Here is a 21,856-nt window from a genome sequence, read left to right as displayed (position 1 = left end):
GTGCCCACAATGGTGATGGCGATAAAGAGGAATAAGGCGTTTTTCGATGCATTCCTTACGATAATTTTCACCATTGATGGTACCTGTTGTGAAATATAGCGAACTTCTTTCCCTGCAAGACCAGATAGCTTGCCAAACAAGCACTTTTTTGCTAAACCTATCGATTTCAATGGTACCTCCTTACCAACAATTGCGTTGACAAATTAGGCCCAGGAAGAACGGCTGTGTCCAGTTTGCAATAAGTTTCATCGTCCATCAAAATGCAACGGTTACTTTGCTTCTTCAAAATTGTATCCAGTCTCCGAAATCGCTGCTTCGCTCTTTCGTGCTGTTCCGCGCTCCGTTTAGGATTTCTCTGCTTCCTGTAGGTCTTAATGTGCTTCCTTCGTTTTATGTTTTGGACGGTTCTAACGTAAATTTTCAGTTTCTTGGCAATTCTTCGAACAGAGTTGTGTTCATGTGACAACAAAAGCTTAACACATTTCTTTTTGATTTGTGGATTCACTGTTCCTCTTCTGGTTTCGGATATTGGCAAATCTTCAAGAGTATGGTGCTCTCCAAACTTCCTGATGATTTGATAAACTTCGATCGTTTCACAAGCTTTGACATATTTGTAATGAAGTTTTAGTTCACCTGCCGGCTCACAGTTTCGTCTCTTCGAAAGATGTTGAAAACGGTGACAAAATCCAGCATATCATCATCTGATATGACAAAGTTGTAGAAAAAATGCTAGATACGGTTGATGGAATTCCCTTAAAGTTTAGCAAAATCCCTACAAAAACATGTTTTTTTTCCAATTTTGTACGTTATTTTCTCTTCGAGGTATCGGATATTGAATGTCACCCGATCCTAATTGGTACAAGCCTTGTATCAAATAAATCATGTAATAAATTTGAAAAAGTATTCTTATTTTCATACCTTCATTTTTCATAAGCTAATTTCAAATTCCACTCACCGTGCCGCGAATCAACGGCGTGTCTGATTTTGTTTGTTACAAATCGGATTCAAACGGTTTGGAAGTAAAAGCGTTTTCGCGTGGAGTGAGATATCCGTTTGGATTTTGATGTGTTCAGTCAGTAGTGGAATAAAATGATGGAGGCGCATGGATCGGAGTAGAGGGCACAGGATGTCGGCCATGATTTATGACCCTAAATCTACTAGATTGGCGTCGCGACGCGGCGAGGTTTTTCGGCCAGGTCTAATGCCGCTACTAATTTATGGCAGTAGGAAGAGCGCTTGGCTTACAGCAAAACCGGAGGAGAGTAAAGAACGAAAGTGACACACATTTCTTTTTCCTTCTTGGCTTGGCGCGCCGAGATGGGATCTCCATCCAAGAGGCATCATAAGCTGACGTTTGATGGCGTGGGTGGATGACGACAACATTTTTGTTGGGTTCATTTTTTTTGGATTCTTTTCAATGTTGCTGCTGATTGTATCATTTTAAAACATGGCGCGCTTTAATTTGTTGACATAATCGCACCACCAAAAACAAATGTCCGTGATGTTTCGGATCGCTGGCTGGAGGCAGGACAGGTTTTGGCACGTCGTGGTTAATAAATTGTTGGTGAAGATTAGCTATTATTGTCCTAAACGATTTTTCGTTTGAAATCAAGGTGAATTACATAGCAAAATGAAAATATTACGTTTCAGCTTAATTAATTATCTTAAACTTGAGTTTCTCGTTGAGAAGGCTGAAACGTTAGACAACATCGGCGCAACAATGTTGCGTTGAGGCCAGGGAAAATTATTTATTTTGGAAAGCTGGTGTTGTGAACGTCATAGGCCGATCCCGGTAGTAGGATTGTGTGAATTTTTTTTTTGTATTCCACGCGAACGAGAATTCGATTCGAAGGCGTTTTTTGGTATAAATAAAAAAAATTACTCTAAAGGAAGATAACTTTTGATAAATGAGAGGTGGATTGAATCAAGTTAATTCATTGTTTTTGAATATATTTTCTAAAAAACAACTTTAGAATCAAAATTACAAAAATTTAAAAAAAAATAAAATTAGCAAAAATTAAAATTATTAAAAAGTATATAAAAATATAAATAGAAAAATTTTACAACATAATTAAAAGATTACTTTTCTAATTTTGCAATTTTTGTCATTTTTGTCATTTTTGTCATTTTTGTCATTTTTGTCATTTTTGTCATTTTTGTCATTTTTGTCATTTTTGTCATTTTTGTCATTTTTGTCATTTTTGTCATTTTTGTCATTTTTGTCATTTTTGTCATTTTTGTCATTTTTGTCATTTTTGTCATTTTTGTCATTTTTGTCATTTTTGTCATTTTTGTCATTTTTGTCATTTTTGTCATTTTTGTCATTTTTGTCATTTTTGTCATTTTTGTCATTTTTGTCATTTTTATCATTTTTGTCATTTTTGTAATTTGTATTTCAAGTGACTTTTTTCTTGTTTCTCTTTTCAGAATATGGACCCTGAATGATCCTGTAGTTGTTCCATTAAGTGTATCCAGCTTATAACGGGTTAAAAATAGTGTCTTGTGATGACATGCGTATGCTTTGAAGGGCAAAGAAAGTTACTTAGGGAGTGTTCAACTTAAAATTATAAATAACAAGAATGAAAATCAGATACAGGCATGATTTGTTATTGCTGCTTCCAGTGGACGGCGCTGGTGGTCAAGTTCATGATCGACGCTGTAATCCGAACTTTATAGTATTCGTGTTTGGCAAGTGATTTTCGGTTTTCGACTGCCACCTCTACAAAGTGATTTTGCTTACCCCTGCTAGAATCTTCAACTTGAAACCGTGTGAGAGAAATTGAATCATACCAAAATGGCAGTTCGTTTCACAAACCACCTGACGACGAAAGGTCACGTGGTTCTAGTACTCTTGGTGTTGTTACTCTTCCAAAGCTACAGTGCGAAGATCGTTCATGGACTGAGTCCGACCTTGCAGACGACCAGCCAGACGAAGATGATGCTGAAAGAAAGTCTGCTGATACCCTCGATTGATCCGGAAAAGGAAGCCAAAGCCATGTACGAGAAGGCTCTCCAACAGTATGGATTCGTGGGCAGAACGTTGAAGGAGATCTGCAAACCTTGGCAGCTCAAGGGATGTCAATGTGCCGGTTCGTCCGAAGAGGTGGTGCTCAACTGTCGAGGGATTGGCCTGGAAACGGTTCCAGTGGATCTGCCTGCGGAACTTGTTAAACTGTAAGTGGTGTTTCTCTTTATTAAATTGTAAATTTATTTTTTTAATTATTGAACCTGTTATTACCATAAGAGATTCTTTATGGACTATTCTTAGATAATACATTTACCAAAACACCGATTAAATCAAGCAACAAATTTCTTGTAAGGAGTCCCATGCCCAAAACACGGAAATAAAGGGAGCTTTGTCCAATAAAGTCGGAGAAAAATCCTACCAAATCCACAATTCCGCCTCGGCTGCCCCATATCCTAACGAGAAAAAGATTGCAACTGTTATCCGGTTGAATGTGTGGCCCACATTTTGTCATCCCTACCCCATAAGAAGAGCCAAACGAAATGGCAAGTAAAGTACCTACTCTGGTGGAGACAATAATTTCCAGTTTATCTTGAAATGTGCACACATTTTCCTCTTCCGGCATTCGGAAACCAGAGTTATGCCATGGAAAAGAAGTAGGAAATTTGTAAGCTGGCACACCAGTAGTGGCCCATGGTTCGTCTTAAAGTGAATTGTATATTGTGTGACTCATATTTTCGATTCTTTTCTGTCATAATCTGTTGCAGATGTAGAGAATGACTTACAATCGGCAAAAATTCAGTTACTTTACATTTATGAAAACTATTTTTGAAGCATTTCGGTTTAAATGATTGGAAGTAGATAGGAGCATTCAATAAAGCTCAACTAAGCTGAACTTCAAATATCACAAATCCAGTTGCTTTATTCTTCTTAACATTGGTTACATTAGTTCACATATCACGAATGCCACAAGGATGTGTCATCAATATAAAACTTTATAAATATAGATCCTAGTTTACAGCATTTTTTTACTAAATAGCATTTTTTTACTAAGTAAATTCAGATATGATGAAAGTCATAAAACAATAAAACATTCTAAAAGGAATTGACTTTAGACTAAAGCCAATATGACTGATACATTGCTCACACATAAAAGTAGTAATATCCTTTGCGTTGCTTCAGATGATATTCAGCTAAATAATTTGAAGAATGAAACAAAATTGTTGCAAATTAATATTCGTGGAATGAATAGTCAAGAAAAGTTCGATTCATTGAAACTGTTTCTCGAGAGCTTGAAAACTAATATTGATGTTATTGTAATTAGCGAAACCTGGGTCAAGGAAAAGAATATTGCTTTCTACAATTTGCCAGGGTACAAGGAAATTTTTCCACTCCGGACAGTCATGGTGGTGGTTTAGCGCTTTACATAAGAGATGAAGTAAAATTCAACATGAAGAAAAACTTTCAAGATGAAGGCTACCACTCCATTGGAATATATATGGTATCGAATGGAGAACAGATTACTGTTAACGGGATCTATAGGCCCCCAGACTATAATATTTCTAAATTCCTCAACCAATAAGAACAACTGATTTCCGAAGCAGAGCCTGGAAAACCAATGTTTATTTTAGGCGACCTCAACGTCCCTATCAACAGACCAAACGATCACTCAGTTCTGGAATATCAAAGTCTCTTGAATTGGTTCGGCCTGACTGTTTCCAATAACATTATCACCAGACCATCCAGCAACAACCTGTTAGATCACTCCATTGTACGTTTTAGTGATCTAAACTTCGTCACTAATCGTACGTTTGAGTGGGACATTAGTGATCATAGGCCTGTCCTTACTGCATACTGTAACAGAAAAACATCACCAGAAATTACACTTCTATCACGTCGAAATACCAATTGGAGAAAGTTGAACAGAGACTTTATAGATTTCCTAACAAGTTTCTTCTCACGAAATCGAGACCCCAACGCGAATTTACAATCTGTATCTGAACGCTATCAGCAACTTCTCAAAAAACATAGCAATGTTTCCACTACTAGAGTTAATCTGAAAAAATATGTCCTTGGATGACATTCGAAGTATGGCAGCTATCGAAAACCAGAGATAAGATCCTGCGGAAATGGAGAAGGAACCCCAGCGACCACAATATTACTGAGCAACTGAAGAGTACAAATAAACAACTACAAAGCTCAAAACGCAAAGCAAAAAGAGAATACTACGAACAACTGATGAACACTTCTAACATGAAACTACTTTGGAAACAAATAAACGAAATAATTGGAAAAAATTCTATACCTGGTGACCTGGTTCTGAATATACATGGAGAATCTGTAAGTGACCCGTTAGAAGTTGCGAATGCTTTTAGCGATTTTTTCACCTCAATTGGACGACAGCTAGCTAGTCAACACCATTCAACAGGAAACATTAATGAGCATGGCACAATTGAACGAATAAGACATTCCATGTATCTTCGGCCAACGACAGTCCAAGAAATAACTACTATTATTTCTAAACTGGATCCTGCTAAAGCTGCTGGAGCTGACGGCTTCCCGGTATCTGCCCTTCAAATCTTTCACAAGGAGTTAGCCCTTATCCTCTCGTCGTCTTTCAACGATAGCGTGTGTTTAGGTCAGTATCTTGAATCTTTAAAACTTGCTGTCGTTCGTCCAATCTTCAAATCTGGTGATCCGAAAGAACTCAATAGCTATCGACCGATTTCTGTTTTATCTGCGTTCAGTAAAGTTTATGAGAAACTTATTGCTACAAGACTGCACGAATTTCTTGAAGGCGAAGGCTTCCTGTATAAGCAGCAACATGGATTTCGGAAAGGTGGCTCTACGGAGATAGCTGTCCTAGAATTAGTGAATAGTGTGTCACACAACTTAGACAGGAAGAAGGAGATACCGGCTACCTTGTTCCTTGATCTTTCGAAGGCCTTCGATACAATAGATCATTGTCTGCTATTGAAAAAATTAGAATCGTACGGTATTAGAGGAGTAGTCAACGATTTTATGCGAAGCTATCTGCACAATCGCCAACAAGTCGTCAGGATAAACGATACTTAAAGTTCTAAATTACCGATAACCGTAGGTGTACCCCAAGGTAGCAATTTAGGGCCTTTACTGTTTCTCATCTACGTGAATGACCTATCGAAACTTCGACTGTGTGGTATCGAAAAACTGTTTGCTGATGACACGGTGCTAGAGTATTCCAATAAGGATGTGGAAACAACAATAAGTGAAATGAAGAAAGACCTTGATGTTGTAGATAGCTACCTTCAGAATAATCTATTAACGCTTAACACTGCTAACACAAAATTTATAATTTTTCGTGGAATCAAAACCAAACTTTCGTTGCATTCACCCTTAATGCATAAGCAAAACGAAATAGAAGAAGTTTCCAATTTTAAATACTTAGGAGTTCACCTAGATAATCGTTTATCGTGGAAGCCCCATATAGCGTACATAATAAAAAATTGTGCTCCAATCTGCGGAATCATACGGAAGTTTTCGTACTTCATGCCTAGACATATTTTACAGAAGCTTTATCATAGTTTTGTACATAGTCGATATACATACGCTATCAGTGCCTGGGGACACACCAATGTATCGAACTTATCAACGTTGAAAGTCCAGCAAAACAGATGTATGAAAGCAATTTTTAAACTTCCTTACATGTATCCTAGCTTAGAATTGTACAAATTATCAGAACACAATATCTTGCCAATCAGTTGCTTAAGAGATCTACAAACATTATTGATAATGCATCGAATAGTAAAAATCAAGAATATCCACCACAATTTCAATATGCAACACGTAACACACAATTATAACACTAGGTTTATCGATAGATTGTGTGTAGAAAATGCTTCAACTAGAATCGGAGAAAGAAGATTGGCCACAACAGGCCCAATTTTGTATAATCGTCATCAGTCATCAGTAACAGTTTACCTATGTTTAAAGCGCGTGTTAAACAGTTATTGAAAGCTAATTTAGAGCGGTTATCGTAAGCACTATCACACCTAAACCCATCTGATGTAATCTATACCCAAAACCTTTTAGAGGAACATAAGTTCATTAAGGTTTTCTAAATTCTCTGTTAATGTCAACAAATAAAGACTGCTTCTTCTTGTTTCAAAATATTAAAAAAAACCGATGATCTATTATAATGTAAAATCAGATGCTTGAATCGAAAATTAAATTCAAGGACAATCTCAGTAGAACAGTCTTTGATTTATGCAAATATGAAATCGCTAGCTATTAGAGATGTACCGCATAGTGGTATTCGGCCATCGGTCGAATACCGAATATTGACCTTTTTAACTATCCGGCCAAACGAATATTCGGCCGATTATTCGGTCGAGTATTCTATGGAGTTTAAAAAAAATACAGAAACCATTATTTCAATTTCCTTCTATTTCTACCATCTCTATGCTCTTCATGTTTTTGAGTCGATTATTTTCAACCAGATGGTACTGTGAAGGCACCAAGGGCCGCGCATTTCAGCTATGATGAATGTTCTCTGTGACGTACAAAAATCATTTTTTGTACAATTCTGAAAAGAAAAGCACTGACACGTAGTAAAACTTACGTACTTTAAGGGAAAAATTTAAAAGCGAGAAATTTTTCATTGCAACGCCACAAAAAATGCGAATTTGTAAAAAGTGTCGGTGTACCATTAACAATGGCCGCGCACGCATATGTTGCTTGTTCCAATCGCCGCTCCAATCGACAGTTTAAAATGTTGTTTACATGGCTCTCAGGCTCATTGTGTTATTCTCAGGAAGGATTTTTTTTTATGATTCACACATCAAACACCGATTTTTCTCCATTGTTTGTGACACTAGTCTGGCGCTGAATTAGTATGCGACACCATTTTTAAAAAGGAATTTTGTTTGCCGAGAGATATTTTGGAGCAATGTTTTCGGTCCCGATTTCGGTAAATCATCACACATTCGGCAAGCTGTCTAAAAATCCACGAAGAAATTGACCAACTAAAACCAAATAGATCCGAATTGCTATCTAACCTCAAATTTCCCTCAAATAGCAATTTTCATTAGATAATCGTTTCTTCTGATACTGTTTCTAAAAATGATGTTTTTTCAGTCGGGTTCATGATATTGATATTGATTGGAAAGCTTGCCTGTTGTGAACTTCTCTACGTTCAACTGCTGTTAAATAGTAGAACACTTTCCGTGCGCAGCGATAGAAACATTAAAAAATCAAGTGTAGCACAACAAAATTGTCATTTTTTCCGCAACTGAACCTTCAAATTGTTCACTTTTCTTCACAAATGCTTTATTTTAAAGCTTTGAAAAACTTACGTTCGAAAATGTTTGCCCAGGTGCTCGAATTCAAACCAAAAATTGAATAGCGAAAAGGGACCCGCTTAACTCACTTGTTAAGGACAACAGAAAAAATGGCATCCGGCAAAAACGATGTTTGTTTTTATTTTTTCCTGACTTCGAAAAGCAGAATAAATTTATTTCTAGTATAGCAAGTGAAAGATACTTAGCGTAGGTATCAGAATATGCGAAACATTTTCGTTGTTGAATTTCGGAGAAAATAAAGATTAAAGTTGATAGTGCACGTGGTATAACGAAATTATGTTTTACAAAAGTAGGAGTCTCTCTGATTTTCAAAATGTCACCAATAACTGGAAGGACAACAAAGGACTTGTCGCTTTTAGAGCGTTTATCGCCAAAAATGATAGGTTCCTGTGAAACCTGGGACAAAACGCATCGAAACAGGTGCCAATCAATTTGAAATTGTTTATATGATATCGAGTAAGATGAAAATCAAATTTGAGCAAGATAGCTTTCAGAACGATTTTTCGAAAAATTTGTTCATGTTCATGTTGAAATTTTTTTTTGACAAATTTTCTAACACAAAATTTTAAAAATTTTAAAGCAAATTTGAGTTTTTCGTCCTATTTGATGAGTAAGAATCATCCAATAGGATGAAAATCCCTGAAAAAAAACTGGCGACATTTCATGTTGACCAGACATCTATCAAACATCTTCCAAGTGTTGGAACCAAACCACAGAAAGGATTGCCGATTCCCGATGAATTTTGGATGGCAAGATTGACAATCATCAGCGCAAAAGCTGCGGATTTCAAATGCTTTGATAATAATTTTCAAAATAATCCATGCAAATTTGTCATTAGTGTAAGGTATTCAGGCACTAACAAAGTCCATTTCCTATCTGATTGGAAATTTTAAAAATAGGGGTAGAACTAATATTTATTTAACCATACTTGGTTCAAAAGTAACCATATTTAACCTTTTTCCGCGTTTTGTTTTTTTTTTATTTCTCTTTGAGAACCCGTAAAATGCCTTTACGGGGATAAGTTGAAATATGGTTATTTTGTAACTGTAATGGAGAAAACGCAGATACCCCGAATGGTTCAGTGCTGAAACAATTCGCCTTTTGAAAGAAAAAATAATGAAGCATAACAGATACCGTAGGAGTAAATCTCAAGTTGACAAAATTGCATATCGAATAGCGGTGAATGCATTCAAAAGCTTGCACAGAGCCCAACGTTACATATACCTAAAAAATATACAGAGAAATATTCAATCTGAACAGAAACGTTTTAGGACGTATGTTAACTCCAAGTGTAAATCAAATTTAATACAAACAAATGTATCGTATAAAACTAAAAAAGCAGGTAATTTGGAAGAGGCTTGAGAATTATTCGCTGAGTATTTTCGAAATGTGTACTGCTCGAATAATAATCAAACTGATCAAACATATGTTTTCTGCAGAAAGTTTTCCTTGAGCTAACAGTATCGATAACAGATATAAAAAGGAAAATGTTGATGCTCGACGAATCCAAAGGCAGTGGCCCTGACGGGATACCGAATTCACTCATTAAAAAGTGTGTCAATGGACTTCTAGAACCCTTACATCGCCTGTTTTCTGACTCACTCCAAGAAGGAGTATTTTCAAAGTTTTGGAAAATCTCGCATATTGTACCGATCCATAAAAGCTCCTCCAAGCTACCTGTCGATAACACTAGTTTACAAAATTTAAAAAAAAAATCATGAACTTGATTAACTGACCAACATTTTTAATGTAAAATCGGGCGCTGAATCCGAAAATGAAATTTAAAAAAATCTCAGTAGAACCGTTTTTGAGTTTTGCTCCAAATTTGAAATTTCGGAAAAATTAAAAAAGTTCTTGTACTAAGATTATCTCGGACGGCACAACAGTAATTTGAAATTCCTCTTTTGCGCTTAAATGTCAATTTAAAACAAATATTTCAAGTGGTTATTTGTCAAAATCGGTTGAAAATTTAAGAAGTTATGGCTACTTTACCATAATAGTATTTTTTGTAGCTTTTAATAATTTAACGAACCGCAGTACACTTATCATAGTATAGGAAGAATGAAACATGATAAATCTCACTCGCTCCAAGTCAAAATTATTTATTAGCTTACCAGAAGGTCACATGACAAGTTTCAGGAAGATCTGACCATAAGGAGGGGTTGCTTGAGTCTCAAACGTTAAGAAAATTTTGAGGTATTTTGCCCTGAAAGAACGAAAAATACTGGTTTTTCATCAATAACTTCTTTCATCACTAGCTGATTATTTTTTTTGGGTAATTTTCTTAAAGTCTAAATTGAGACAAATATTTCACCCGAAGATTGAAACTCGATTGGATTTGAAACAGAAAAGTTATTGCGGTTCAAAGATTGTATTTTGGTCGAAAATTCTTGTATAAAACGCAATGCGTAAAAAGTACTCATTGCGTGTTGGACAAAATTTGCCGCCTTTGAACTGCAATAACTTTTTTACTTCAAGTCCAATCGTGTTGCAGTCTTCGGGTAAAATATTTGTCTCAACTTAGGCTTTAAAAAAAAATACCCAAAAAACAATTGGCTAGTGATGAAAAAAGTTATTGATGAAAAACCAATATTTTTTGTTCCTCCCGGGCCGAAAACCTTAAAATTTTATTCACGTTTGGTAAGATCTTCCTGAAATTTGGCATGTGACCTTCTGGTAAGCTTATAAATAATTTTGACTTGGAGCGAGTGAGATTTATTATGTTTCATTCTTCCTATACTATGATGAGTGTACTGCGGTTCGTTAAATTATTAAAAACTACAAAAAATACTATTATGGTAAAGTAGCCATAACTTCTTCAATTTTCAACCGATTTTGATAAATAACCACTTGAAATATTTGTTTTAAATTGACATTTAAGCGCAAAAGGAAATCAGATTTTTTAAATGCTACCATTGAGTCTAAAACTTCCGTTTAAACAAAATTTTCTCTAAAAAAATGCGTTTTTTATAATTTTTTCTCTCATAAAGTCACTAATATCAACAATACTGTTGGTCAAACGCAAAAACAGTGTTCAGATGATCGATAGAAAATTTATTCACCTTCAATATGCAAAAGAGGGATTTCAAATTACTGTTGTGCCGTTCGAGATATTTTAATCTAAGTACAAGAACTTTTTTAATTTTTTCCGACATTTCATATTTGGAACATAACTCAAAAACGGTTCTACTGAGATTTTTTTGTATTTCATTTTCGGATTCAGCGCCCGATTTCACATTAAAAATGTTGGTCAGTTAATCAATTTCACGATTTTTTTTTTAAAATTTGTAAACTAATGTTATTGGTCAAGCACGATGTTTTAAATATTTTATTCAAAAATATATACTGGCGCTAATATTTGCGCAGTGAGCTAAAGAGTCGCAGTTTGATATCTAAAGAGCCGCATGCGGATGGTGCAGTTAATTTTTCAATAGAAAAATGGATACTGTAGTAACCACAGATGATTATTTTATCAATTTTTTTGTTTCAAAAATATGTAGGTACTTTTGTAGAAAGAAGGCGTGCCCACTTCGCTGTGGATGCTTGTTATGCCTCTATTTTCCCTAAATTCACTAACCATAGCAAAACTCTTTTTCCTCAACTACATCGAATGAAAAAGTGCCGTATTTTAATCCTTTCAAAATTATCTTAATACTGCAATGAACTGCGCTAGGAAGTTGACTAACATTTGCAGTAAATATAAAATATATGGGTCACCTTCCATCGTCCGAAGGCACGTAGATACAGAAAAAAAATCCCTCGTTTGCCGGCAACATCTGCAGAAAAATGCAACTTTTAACTGTTCTGCAGTCAATGTCCAAACCAGAGAATGCGGACTGCAGTTTATGACACTCTAAGTACGGAATTTATTGTTTTTTTTTTCAGTTTTTACTTATTGTTCCGCATATCTACTGGACTGCCACTTCACCTCAGGCCGCAGGGGAAGAATCTAAACTGTTGCCTGTTTGACTTCTGTCGAGGCGGTTAAATCGTTCGTTGAGCTGCTAATTGAAGTGTCGCTATCCACCGATCTTTCGATTTATCAGCGGAGGGTCAGCTCGTTTTAATTAACATTTGTCGCTCAGTGCTCGGCCAGCAGAAGTGTCAACTTGTGTCAAATTGTGGGAAATTATTGCCGATTATAAAGTATCGACTTTTGGCCATTTGTAATACTTTGCCGTGGTTTATCGACAGCTGCTGGTTCATTAGATGGCCGAAATGAGGTCGATGATGAGAACGTTTGTAAATTGTAAATTCAACCGAGAGTAAATATAGGGATCGCGAATTTTTTTTATAGAGTTATCTGTGGCACCGCTCATGTGCGATGTTGATATTTATAAAACTAACAAAAACATTAAAACGGGTAGTTAAGATTATGTTCGTTAAGAAGATTAATTTTCAGAAGAACTACAACAGAGTGACAACTAAGTTCCTGGATTTTTTTTAAAATACTTCATCATCATAGATTTTTTTTATAAACAATCAAATCAACCAACCACTAGTTAAATTTATTGGAACCTAGATTAACCTGTTAAATCTGAAAAAATACAAGATCAGCTTTCAATACCACCATCCCCAGACCTCCATTTCGACATAAATTCGAATACGATCGCTACTGAAATTCTTCACCTTAAATCTCGTTTAATTTGGTTTTGCTTGCTTTATCTAGTTTTGTCTGTTTTAATATAAATTTGGCTCTGCTTTATCTTCTTTCATATTGTTTTTTATCTCATTAAATCTTTTGTTATCTTATTTTATCTTGTTCTACATTGTTTAATTGAAATATAACTTCAATTTTTTTCTTGTATTATCTGTAATCCAAACCCATATTTCTGCTACGGAATTCTTTTCATGATCCTGATGCGTCCTCCTTTTGCGCGGTTCGTGTTATCCGCGTAAGAACGACCTTAGTGTGACCCGTGCTCCCAGTTCTGTCAAACTAACAGCGCAACAGATTATATGTGTTCAAATACTTAACAACACTGGAAGTCACATGCAATGAACAATTACTCACCATTGAAGAGGAAGTTTGCTTGTTGTACTAAAATTATTATAAATGCTAGAAAATACCTACTTAGGTTAAAGGTTTGAAACGTTCTTTTTTTAAAAAAATCACACCATACGTTCAAAATATCTGAAGCCAACTCTATGCAACAAGTGTCGATGCAATAAAATTGATATGTGTATGGATCCTTCATCATTTTGGCCAAAACTGGGGAAATATCCTATCGGTACACAAAATCGTGCAATTGTTTCATCACTGGGTCATAAAATTGGAACCGTCTCGCCAGCGCAGAGAAACTATCCAAAAAGGGTGCACCGCTCATAAAGTCCAGCTGATGTAATTCAAGAAAGCTACACACAATGTGCGAGCGAGCACACAAACAAAAATGACTAAAATGACACCTTCACACTATGCCGGATCGAATAGATGCAATAAATAAATCGTTATTAACCATAAACGCCAAAATCAATTTCGCCAACTTAATGCCATCAGTCCGGTGTCTGAGCTCAACGCTGTCCATTGCATCGCCATCGTTGTCCCCATCGATGATAATCTTCCAATGGCGATGGATAGCTAAGCCCCAAAACGCGCAAGACGATCGAGCCCAGGCAATTCGGACTTTGCAAATGGTAATTAATCATCATTTTAATACTTTGTATTGGCACCGGGACTGGAGCTGCACAATTGAACAGAGCTCAAACGATGCCCGCAACAGTCACCATTTCGTCAGTTCAGTTCCGTCGTCAAGATCGGTGTCAATCGATAGCCTGCAGCTGTCATCACGATTCGGTCGTCAGAAAGCGAGCCTTGTCTGGTTCAATCTGTATGAATACGAGTTCATAGAATTTTAATACGAAAAAACATGTTAGAATCAGAAAAATTTCTAACAAAATCAATTGACTGTAGTTAAATTATTTATTATGAATCCAAGATATTTTTTTATACGAATGTACCGTTTTCTACATACTTTTAAGAAAAAATGCGGATAAAATTATTTGTTACGGTTTCAAAGAAACTCCCAAGTTTTTTGCTGTAACACGGCTCATTAGGAGGTGCACACCTTCTTCATCTACCGTTTTAGCTATCTTATTCTACCAGGTCTTCATCTGATTGATGTCTTTGACAACCTTTCCCTTTGCGTTGAGTCTTCTAAAGAGTGTATCGAAAATAAGTTATAAACACATTTTTTTTCATTGTATTGATTTTATAGCTGATTCAAATAAGAAACAGTTTGGAAGTGTTTTGATCAGCTTATTCTTACAGTTTATAAAGAAATACAAGTGAAAAAGTAATTATTGGTAATATTCTCGGACTTTCGACTTGACGCGTTTAATTAGGTTTTGTACAGCTGATTGATCACACTTCTTGGCCGCAGCATTCGAATTTTTCTTGAATACCGTCATGGTCCTTTTGGCCTTACCATCCTTCTTGAAAACTCTCTTGACGATAGTCCATCATCGTTCTATGGGGCGAAGCTGGGGGCAGCTTGGTGGGTTAATATCTTGCTCAACGAAATCTACATCGTTATCCTCAAACCATCTAAGAGTAGTGGATTTAACGTAGTGGGCTGACGCCAAATCCGGCCAGAACAATGGTGGAGTCGTATGTTTCTTATATAGTGGCAGCAAACTTTTCTGCAAACACTCCTTTTGGTAGGTGTCGGCATTTATTGTTCCTTTTGTAAAAAAAAACTCGCCGACTTCAATCCGCAGGAGCAGATTGCCTGCCACACAAGCACTTTCTGGCCAAATTTTTCCACCTCGATCGACTTCTCGTGGTCACTCACATCCTCCCCAATAGCTGCAGTGTAGAATTGTGGTCCCGGAAGAGTACTGGAATCCTCTTTTACATAGGTTTCATCGTCCATGAGAATGCACGCATCTGGCTTCTGCAAAATCCGATGATACAGCTTCCGGGGGTACCAGCCGTTTGTTTAGGGATGGTCGTCAAATCGAATGCACGCAAAATTCGTTTCTGGAGACACTCTTTTTGGTATAGTTCCGATGTTATTGTCTTATTTGTAACGATAAATTTCGTTTTTATGCCACAGCTTCAAATGCCCTGCTCAATCATAAATTATCGTGCAAATTTGTCGGCAATTTTCGCTGGAACATCCCCCCAAGCCGTTGCCATGTAAAATTTTTGGCCTGAATTTTGCCCGGAGTCAGCCTTAACATAACTTTCATCGTCCATCAGAAGACACCCGTCGAACTTGGTCAGCACCTGGTCGTAGGTATAGCTTCCGAGCTGTTTCCGAATCGTCGTCAATGTGTGCTTATACCGTTTGATAATACGACATACCCAAGCAACATTTTAAACTCTTAATAGTTTTATAAAAAATATAGGTTGTTGTATAAGGGATTTATAAAGTATTATTTGCTGTGTAAAGTTATTCATGAAGGTCTCTATAGGAATGCCCTTTAAGATAGCTTAAAAACCATAATACAACCTTTTTATAGAACTCGTGTAAAATTTTGTATTGGTTTTATAACCATGAATTTTTTTGGTTTAGTAGAGCACTAAACAGCAATTAATAAACCTCTCTAGAAAACCAAAAGTGGCATGCATGTATAATGGATTTGAAAACTGCTATAAAGCAATTTCAAAACCATGCTATAAAATCAAAATTTGAATGTCAAAAATGACATAACATCAAATGTCAACAATCTGCTGGAACTTGTTATGTAAACATATTCGAAATTTTCGTGTTTTCCGCTCTGTAGTTGGTCCAGTTACATTTTTGAATCGAGAATTCTGGGGAATGTGGTGATTTTGCTGGGAGCCCTTTTGATACTCCAAAAAGAATTATCAAGCTGATATTGTCAGACCTTCCGATAAAAAGGTTGGACGGTTGGAGATGTTCAGCGATAAGACTTTAAAAGAGAAGATTCCAAGCTATCTTATGAATCTATATCGGTTGCGGTCCTTGCTGCACAGTAGGAAGAAAATTTGCCACTTAAAGCCAAAGAGTATAGGTCACATTAGTGGTAGCGGTTTTCTGATACAGATATTCCGTCAGTAAACTTCATCTAGTCGTGCTTTAATGCTCTTTCTGCAGAATAAAGTTATCTCCAAGGAGTGCGAAAGCTTCATTTAGTGCAGGCCCTAGAATTTACCTTTAGGAACATTCGTCAACTACATCGATTGGATCCCACCTAGGAAAATAACTCGATAATTCAAAACCTGTTTTATTAACGTGTATGAACTATGTAAATCAATATATCTACAAAATTGAGCACTATTAAAAACTGATTCGCATCTTCAACAGATTTCGACTTGCCAGCTACAATTCACTACTTTAATTGTGCTCCTTTTTCGGAAAACATAGAAATGGTTCAGTTACTTCTGCTTCCGGGCGCCACTTGATTTCCTTCTTTTGGAAGGGTTCCGGTACTCGTACCTGAGGCAGGAAGATACGCTACGGAACCAGCTCATTCGAAAGCCAACTTGAGCAACTCCTAACACATTGTCCTTTTTTAAACATTGTTCACTTAGCGGGGTTGAGCTTCCAACTCCTGGCAGACCAATTCTTCCAACAACAACCGACATGCCGTATTCTGGTGACGAACCTATGAAAAATACAAAAAATAATGTTTTGGTTAATGTTCACAAATTTTCCTCATTTGCATTGCTACTTACCTCTGAATTTTTAACCGTATGTATGATTTAATTTTCCGGGTCCGATCGGCAACAACTGGAGTATGCGAGTTCTTTGGAACGTAAGCAAAGGAATCTGGAATATTTCGCCAAGTTTAGCCGGTTCCGCAAAAAACTTCCATCCACAGAGGAAGTTGAAAATTTTGTTGTTGTTTTTCATGGACCAGTGATTTTTTGTTTTGCTTTGTTCTGAACTGTCAACTGCACTGGATTAATTACGCTATGGAAGGTCTGTGAAAAGATCGGAAGGTTTTATAGGGGGCCAAACTGATGTTCAATAGAATAATTGTTCTTATAGCGGCATTCTTCAGGAGTATAGTAGGCCTATCGAATAAACCGCCATTATCGGACTAAAAAATGAAACTTAGGAAACACTTTCTCATGGAATATTATTGTCTACAACGCTTTCATCATAAATTGCTTGAATAAAATTAAATTTCACAAAATATGAAATCAAATAAATACACAGAGGCCTGGAATAAGGACGCTGCAAAAAGTTGGAACTATTTAAAATTTTAAGTTTTAATTATTAAACCCAACTATTTGTCAAAATTACAGAGGTGCGTGGTTTATTCATCAATATTTCTAAAAAATAACCGGTAAAATTGAAAGCGCAACAATTTTATCCGTAACATAACCGAAAATTTTGGTAACGAACCTTAAAATAATTATAATATATGTCATTTTTGAGTCTTGATCGAAAAAAAAAAACCATAAGATTATTTTATCATAATGAATGCAATTTCAAAACCTTCTCTACAGGAAAAAAATATTTCAAGAATATTTTTTTCCGCAAAAAGAACTGATTATCTAGAACAAGCCCCAGACAAACCCCTTTTGAGTCCATATGGTTGTATAAGGTACTTAGAAATGTTCACTTCAGAACCTCCTGTAGGTGGGCCTTTTTACACTTATAGGTGTTTTAAAGATGTTTTAATGGGGTTTATAAAACTAAACGTTGTTTTATAACGAAGTTTTGAGGCGCTCTACCAGATTTTTATAAAACTTATATTGTTGCTTGGGATACGGTATTTCTGGGCCATTTCAGCTGTTTAGCTAGCCTACACACAGACCAAAGTGGATTCTTTCGGCTTCCATGTTGATTGTTTACAAGGTACAGTCGATTTGCGGAATGTCAAAAATACTTACAGTACCGTTCATAATTGTATAGAAATTGAAAGCACGCACACTGTCACTTTGACTTTAAACTTCCATAACTTTTTACTCTGATGATATTTTTTTGATCAAATTTTCTGCATTAGATAGATCAACTATCACACTATTATACCACAAAATTTGAGATTTATGGAATTTCTGTGGCCTGAGATTCAGTTATTCTAATAAAATCGGACTTTTTGGACTTTTCTCATTTAAACTGCAATATCTCAGAAACTACGCTAAATTTTTTATTTAAATTTTGCAGAGTGATTGTTGAATTATTAAGCTAGCATGTCTAAAGTTTTCGAAAAGTTCTATCGATGGGATCAAAAGTTACGCAAGGTACAATATTTCAGGCATGAACCTAGAAATGCGATTTCTATAGAATTTTGGACGAATGTTTCCATAGCAAAATCCTATTTTTTCCTTTATTTGAGAGGTTTTCAGCCACAGGCTGGTTCGCCTCTAAAATCCTATTTTATGTTTAACAACCAGTAAATCTATATCAACCAAAAAATCAAAACAATATCGCGAGATTCTGATTTTAAAACCAAATGGATCATTTATTCCATTTTTTCTTTTCTGCATTGTTTTTGCCAGACACTTTTTGACCGATTTGTGGATGGAAACGATATTGTTTTCAGGAATCGTCCAAAATTCTATAGAAATCGCATTTTTATGTTCATGTCTGAAATATTGTATCTCACGTAACTTTTGATCCCATCGATAGAACTTTTCGAAAACTTCAGACATGCTAGCTTAATAATTCAACAATCACTCTGCAAAATTTCAATAAAAAATGTAGCGTAGTTTCTAAGATATTGCAGTTTGAATGGTAAAATTCCAAAAAGACCGATTTTCGTAGAATTACTGTATCTCAGGCCACATAAATTCCAGAAATCTCAAATATGGTGGTATAATAGTGTGATAGTTCATCTATCCAAGTCAGAAAATTTGATCAAAAAATATCATCAGAGTAAAAAGTTATGAAAGTTCAAAGTCGAAGTGACAGTGTGCGTGCTTCCAATTTCTATACAATTATGAACGGTACTGTACGTGAAACTGACAAAATTCTCGACACGTGGGCGCCAAGAAATTCCATATCCGTCCACCATATGTGAAATAAAAGTGATACTTATTCATTCATAGACAACAGCACAAATTTCCATATTTATGTTAATAAATCTTTAAATTTACAGCTCTGTGTATTTTGCCACGATACCTTTTGTCATTCGATTTTGTGGTTTTTTGCGATCTAAATTTACATGTCTTAAAAATTAAATTCTTGGAAAATAAATTACGGTAGAGTTTTCTATAAAAATCGATGTTCCGTTTTCGTGCATCGCTTTCAATTTAAATTTACACGAATTTTTCTAGCTGTGTATCATCTTTTGTTTTTGAAATTAGGTAAACATAATTTAAGAAAATTTTATACTTTTCTATTGTTTTTTGTTTACTCTTTCCCATTCTTTAAAAGACGCGAATTTTAAGAGATGTTTAAACGAAATTTAATTTTTGATATTTTTATAGCAACATTCATTTTTTTGTAGTCTTCAACAAATGTGTATTTCATTGAAATCTTTTATTTTTTATTCTTCTAATGTCAGAAATACTTGTAATATCTGTTCGAAATTTCTATCAAACAGTCAAAAATTTTATTCTATCAAAATACCCGACCGAATAATTTTCGAACAAGCAGCCTCGACAAGTAACATCGACAAACGACACATTTGTTTAAGGTGAACTTGCATTCAAGCTTGCAAACACGTAAGTTTTGTACTATTTTCTTATTTTTCTGGGTTAAGTGATTTGTTGCGGAGAAGTTCATTTCTTGTATGAAAATAGATTGTATTGAATATTTGAATTTGGAAATTTTAAAAACAGTGTATCCCAGAAGTGAGATCAAGTTAATACTTACTGGATGGAATTGAGATGATTCAGTCACGACACACGATACACGGAGAAGGTAAAATGTATCTAAAGCATAGATCCTCTTAAATCTGGTCACATTAAAAAGGGTCTATCTCGGAGCTATTTAAACGAAATAAAAATGTTTTGTAATCAAAATCTAAGTTTTTCATTGCGCTTTAAAGAACAAATAATAAAAAACATCTGATGTGGTTTTGATGTAATTTCGAACTTTTCGTCGAATACCACTCATCTCATAGTTTGGGCACCCTGTTCGCTGGAAAAAAATGTTTCAATCATATCCTGAAAAAATATATTTACTTATTCATTATTAAAAAACAGGTATTTGCAATCGTATAATTATCTGATAAGAGGGTGATTGATTATAGGAATTATGTGCATCAAGTAATGCCGTGACACGGAAAATTGTGAAAATGAATATTTATAATGAATCAATATTGTTAAAATTACATGTTGATTTGTGTTCCTTAAAAAGTTTTTCAATTGGCCTATATTGCATCTTAAATACCTATCATATGTATCTGATTCGTAAGCAAACAGATTTAGAACTGAACGAGAAGCAAAGTATACAAACCAAACTTCCATCGGCTTTTTAAACACATTTTTGAAAGTATTGTTTTTTTCGGTACGGGTAATTTCCGTGTATACTAAATAACGTATAAACTGATTTAAATATTCTCATTTGTCAACGTCTGGCTCAAAAATAGTTTGTATTCTGAAGCAAGTTGAGAACTATTTCACTCTATATAATTTACTATGGCGAACTAGCAGCCATTCCGTGCACCCATGTTGAAAAATCATTTAAATTATTCAGTTTCATCTATATATATAAAAATGAATTTCTGTCTGTCTGTCTGTCTGTCTGTCTGTTCCCTATAGACTCGGAAACTACTGAACCGATTTGCGTGAAACTTGGCAGGTGGGGGTATTGGAGGCAGAGGAAGGTTCCTATTGTGGTTTGAGACCCCTCCCTCTCTCATTAAGGGGGGGAGGGGCCTCCCAAACAAAAGACAATTTTTTGCATAACTCGAGAACCCATCAAGCAAATGGTATCATATTTGGCATGGGGTGGTATTTGGGAACGAGGAATATTTCTATGAATATTTTGTACCCCTCCCTCCTTTCAGTGGCGTGATAGGAAAGGGGGAGGGGGGCTACCTTACAATTTTTCATATAACTCGAGAACTAATCAAGATATTGGATCCAAATTTGGCATGGAAAGGTATTTGGATACGAAAAATATTTCAATGATTATTTGAGACCCCTCCCTCTTTCCAGTTGAAAGGGGGAGGGGCCTTTTTCATATTTTTTATATAGTTCAAAAACTAATAAAGCAAATGGAACCAAATTTGGCATGGGAGGGTATTTGGATACGAAACATATTTCTATGATTATTTGAGACCCCTCCCTCTTTCCAGTAGGGAGATATAAAGGGGGGAGGGGCCTCTTTTATAGTTTTCAACATAACTAAGAAAGTAATTAAGTAAATGGAACCAAACTTGGCATGGACGGGTATTTGGGAACGTGACATGTTCTAATGATTGTTTGAGACCCCTTCCTTCTTAAAGCGGTGAGGAAGGAAAGAGGGAGGGGAGTTTCATACAATTTTTACTGCATAACTCAAGAACTACAACAGCAAATGGAACCAAATTTGGCATGGAACGATATTTGGGTACGAGAAATGCTTCTATGTGTATTTGGTATCCCTCACTCTTTCGAAGAGGTGGATGAAAAGGGGGAAACGAGGTCTCCCTTACTTTTTTCAGTATAACTGGAGAGCTGATCAAGCAAATTGAACCATAT

The 21,856-nt window shown here is 35.7% G+C and overlaps 1 protein-coding gene across 2 annotated transcripts in view; it reads left to right on the top strand.

Moving 5' to 3' along the window:
• LOC129749842 (leucine-rich repeat-containing G-protein coupled receptor 5A-like) overlaps window positions 1–21,856 on the top strand; it is a 652,667-nt gene that overhangs the window by 244,328 nt on the left and 386,483 nt on the right. For both annotated transcript variants that reach the window (XM_055744934.1, XM_055744935.1), the window contains exon 2: window positions 2,428–3,174. In XM_055744934.1, coding sequence (XP_055600909.1) covers window positions 2,795–3,174 — 380 coding nt within the window. In that variant the 5' untranslated portion in view covers window positions 2,428–2,794. The remainder of the gene's footprint in view (window positions 1–2,427; window positions 3,175–21,856) is intronic.

The sequence above is a fragment of the Uranotaenia lowii genome, chromosome 2 (genome assembly GCF_029784155.1).
Source record: "Uranotaenia lowii strain MFRU-FL chromosome 2, ASM2978415v1, whole genome shotgun sequence".
NCBI lineage: Eukaryota > Metazoa > Arthropoda > Insecta > Diptera > Culicidae > Uranotaenia > Uranotaenia lowii.
The sequence above is the reverse complement of the archived record's forward strand: the minus strand, read 5'-3'. Positions and strand labels throughout refer to the sequence as shown.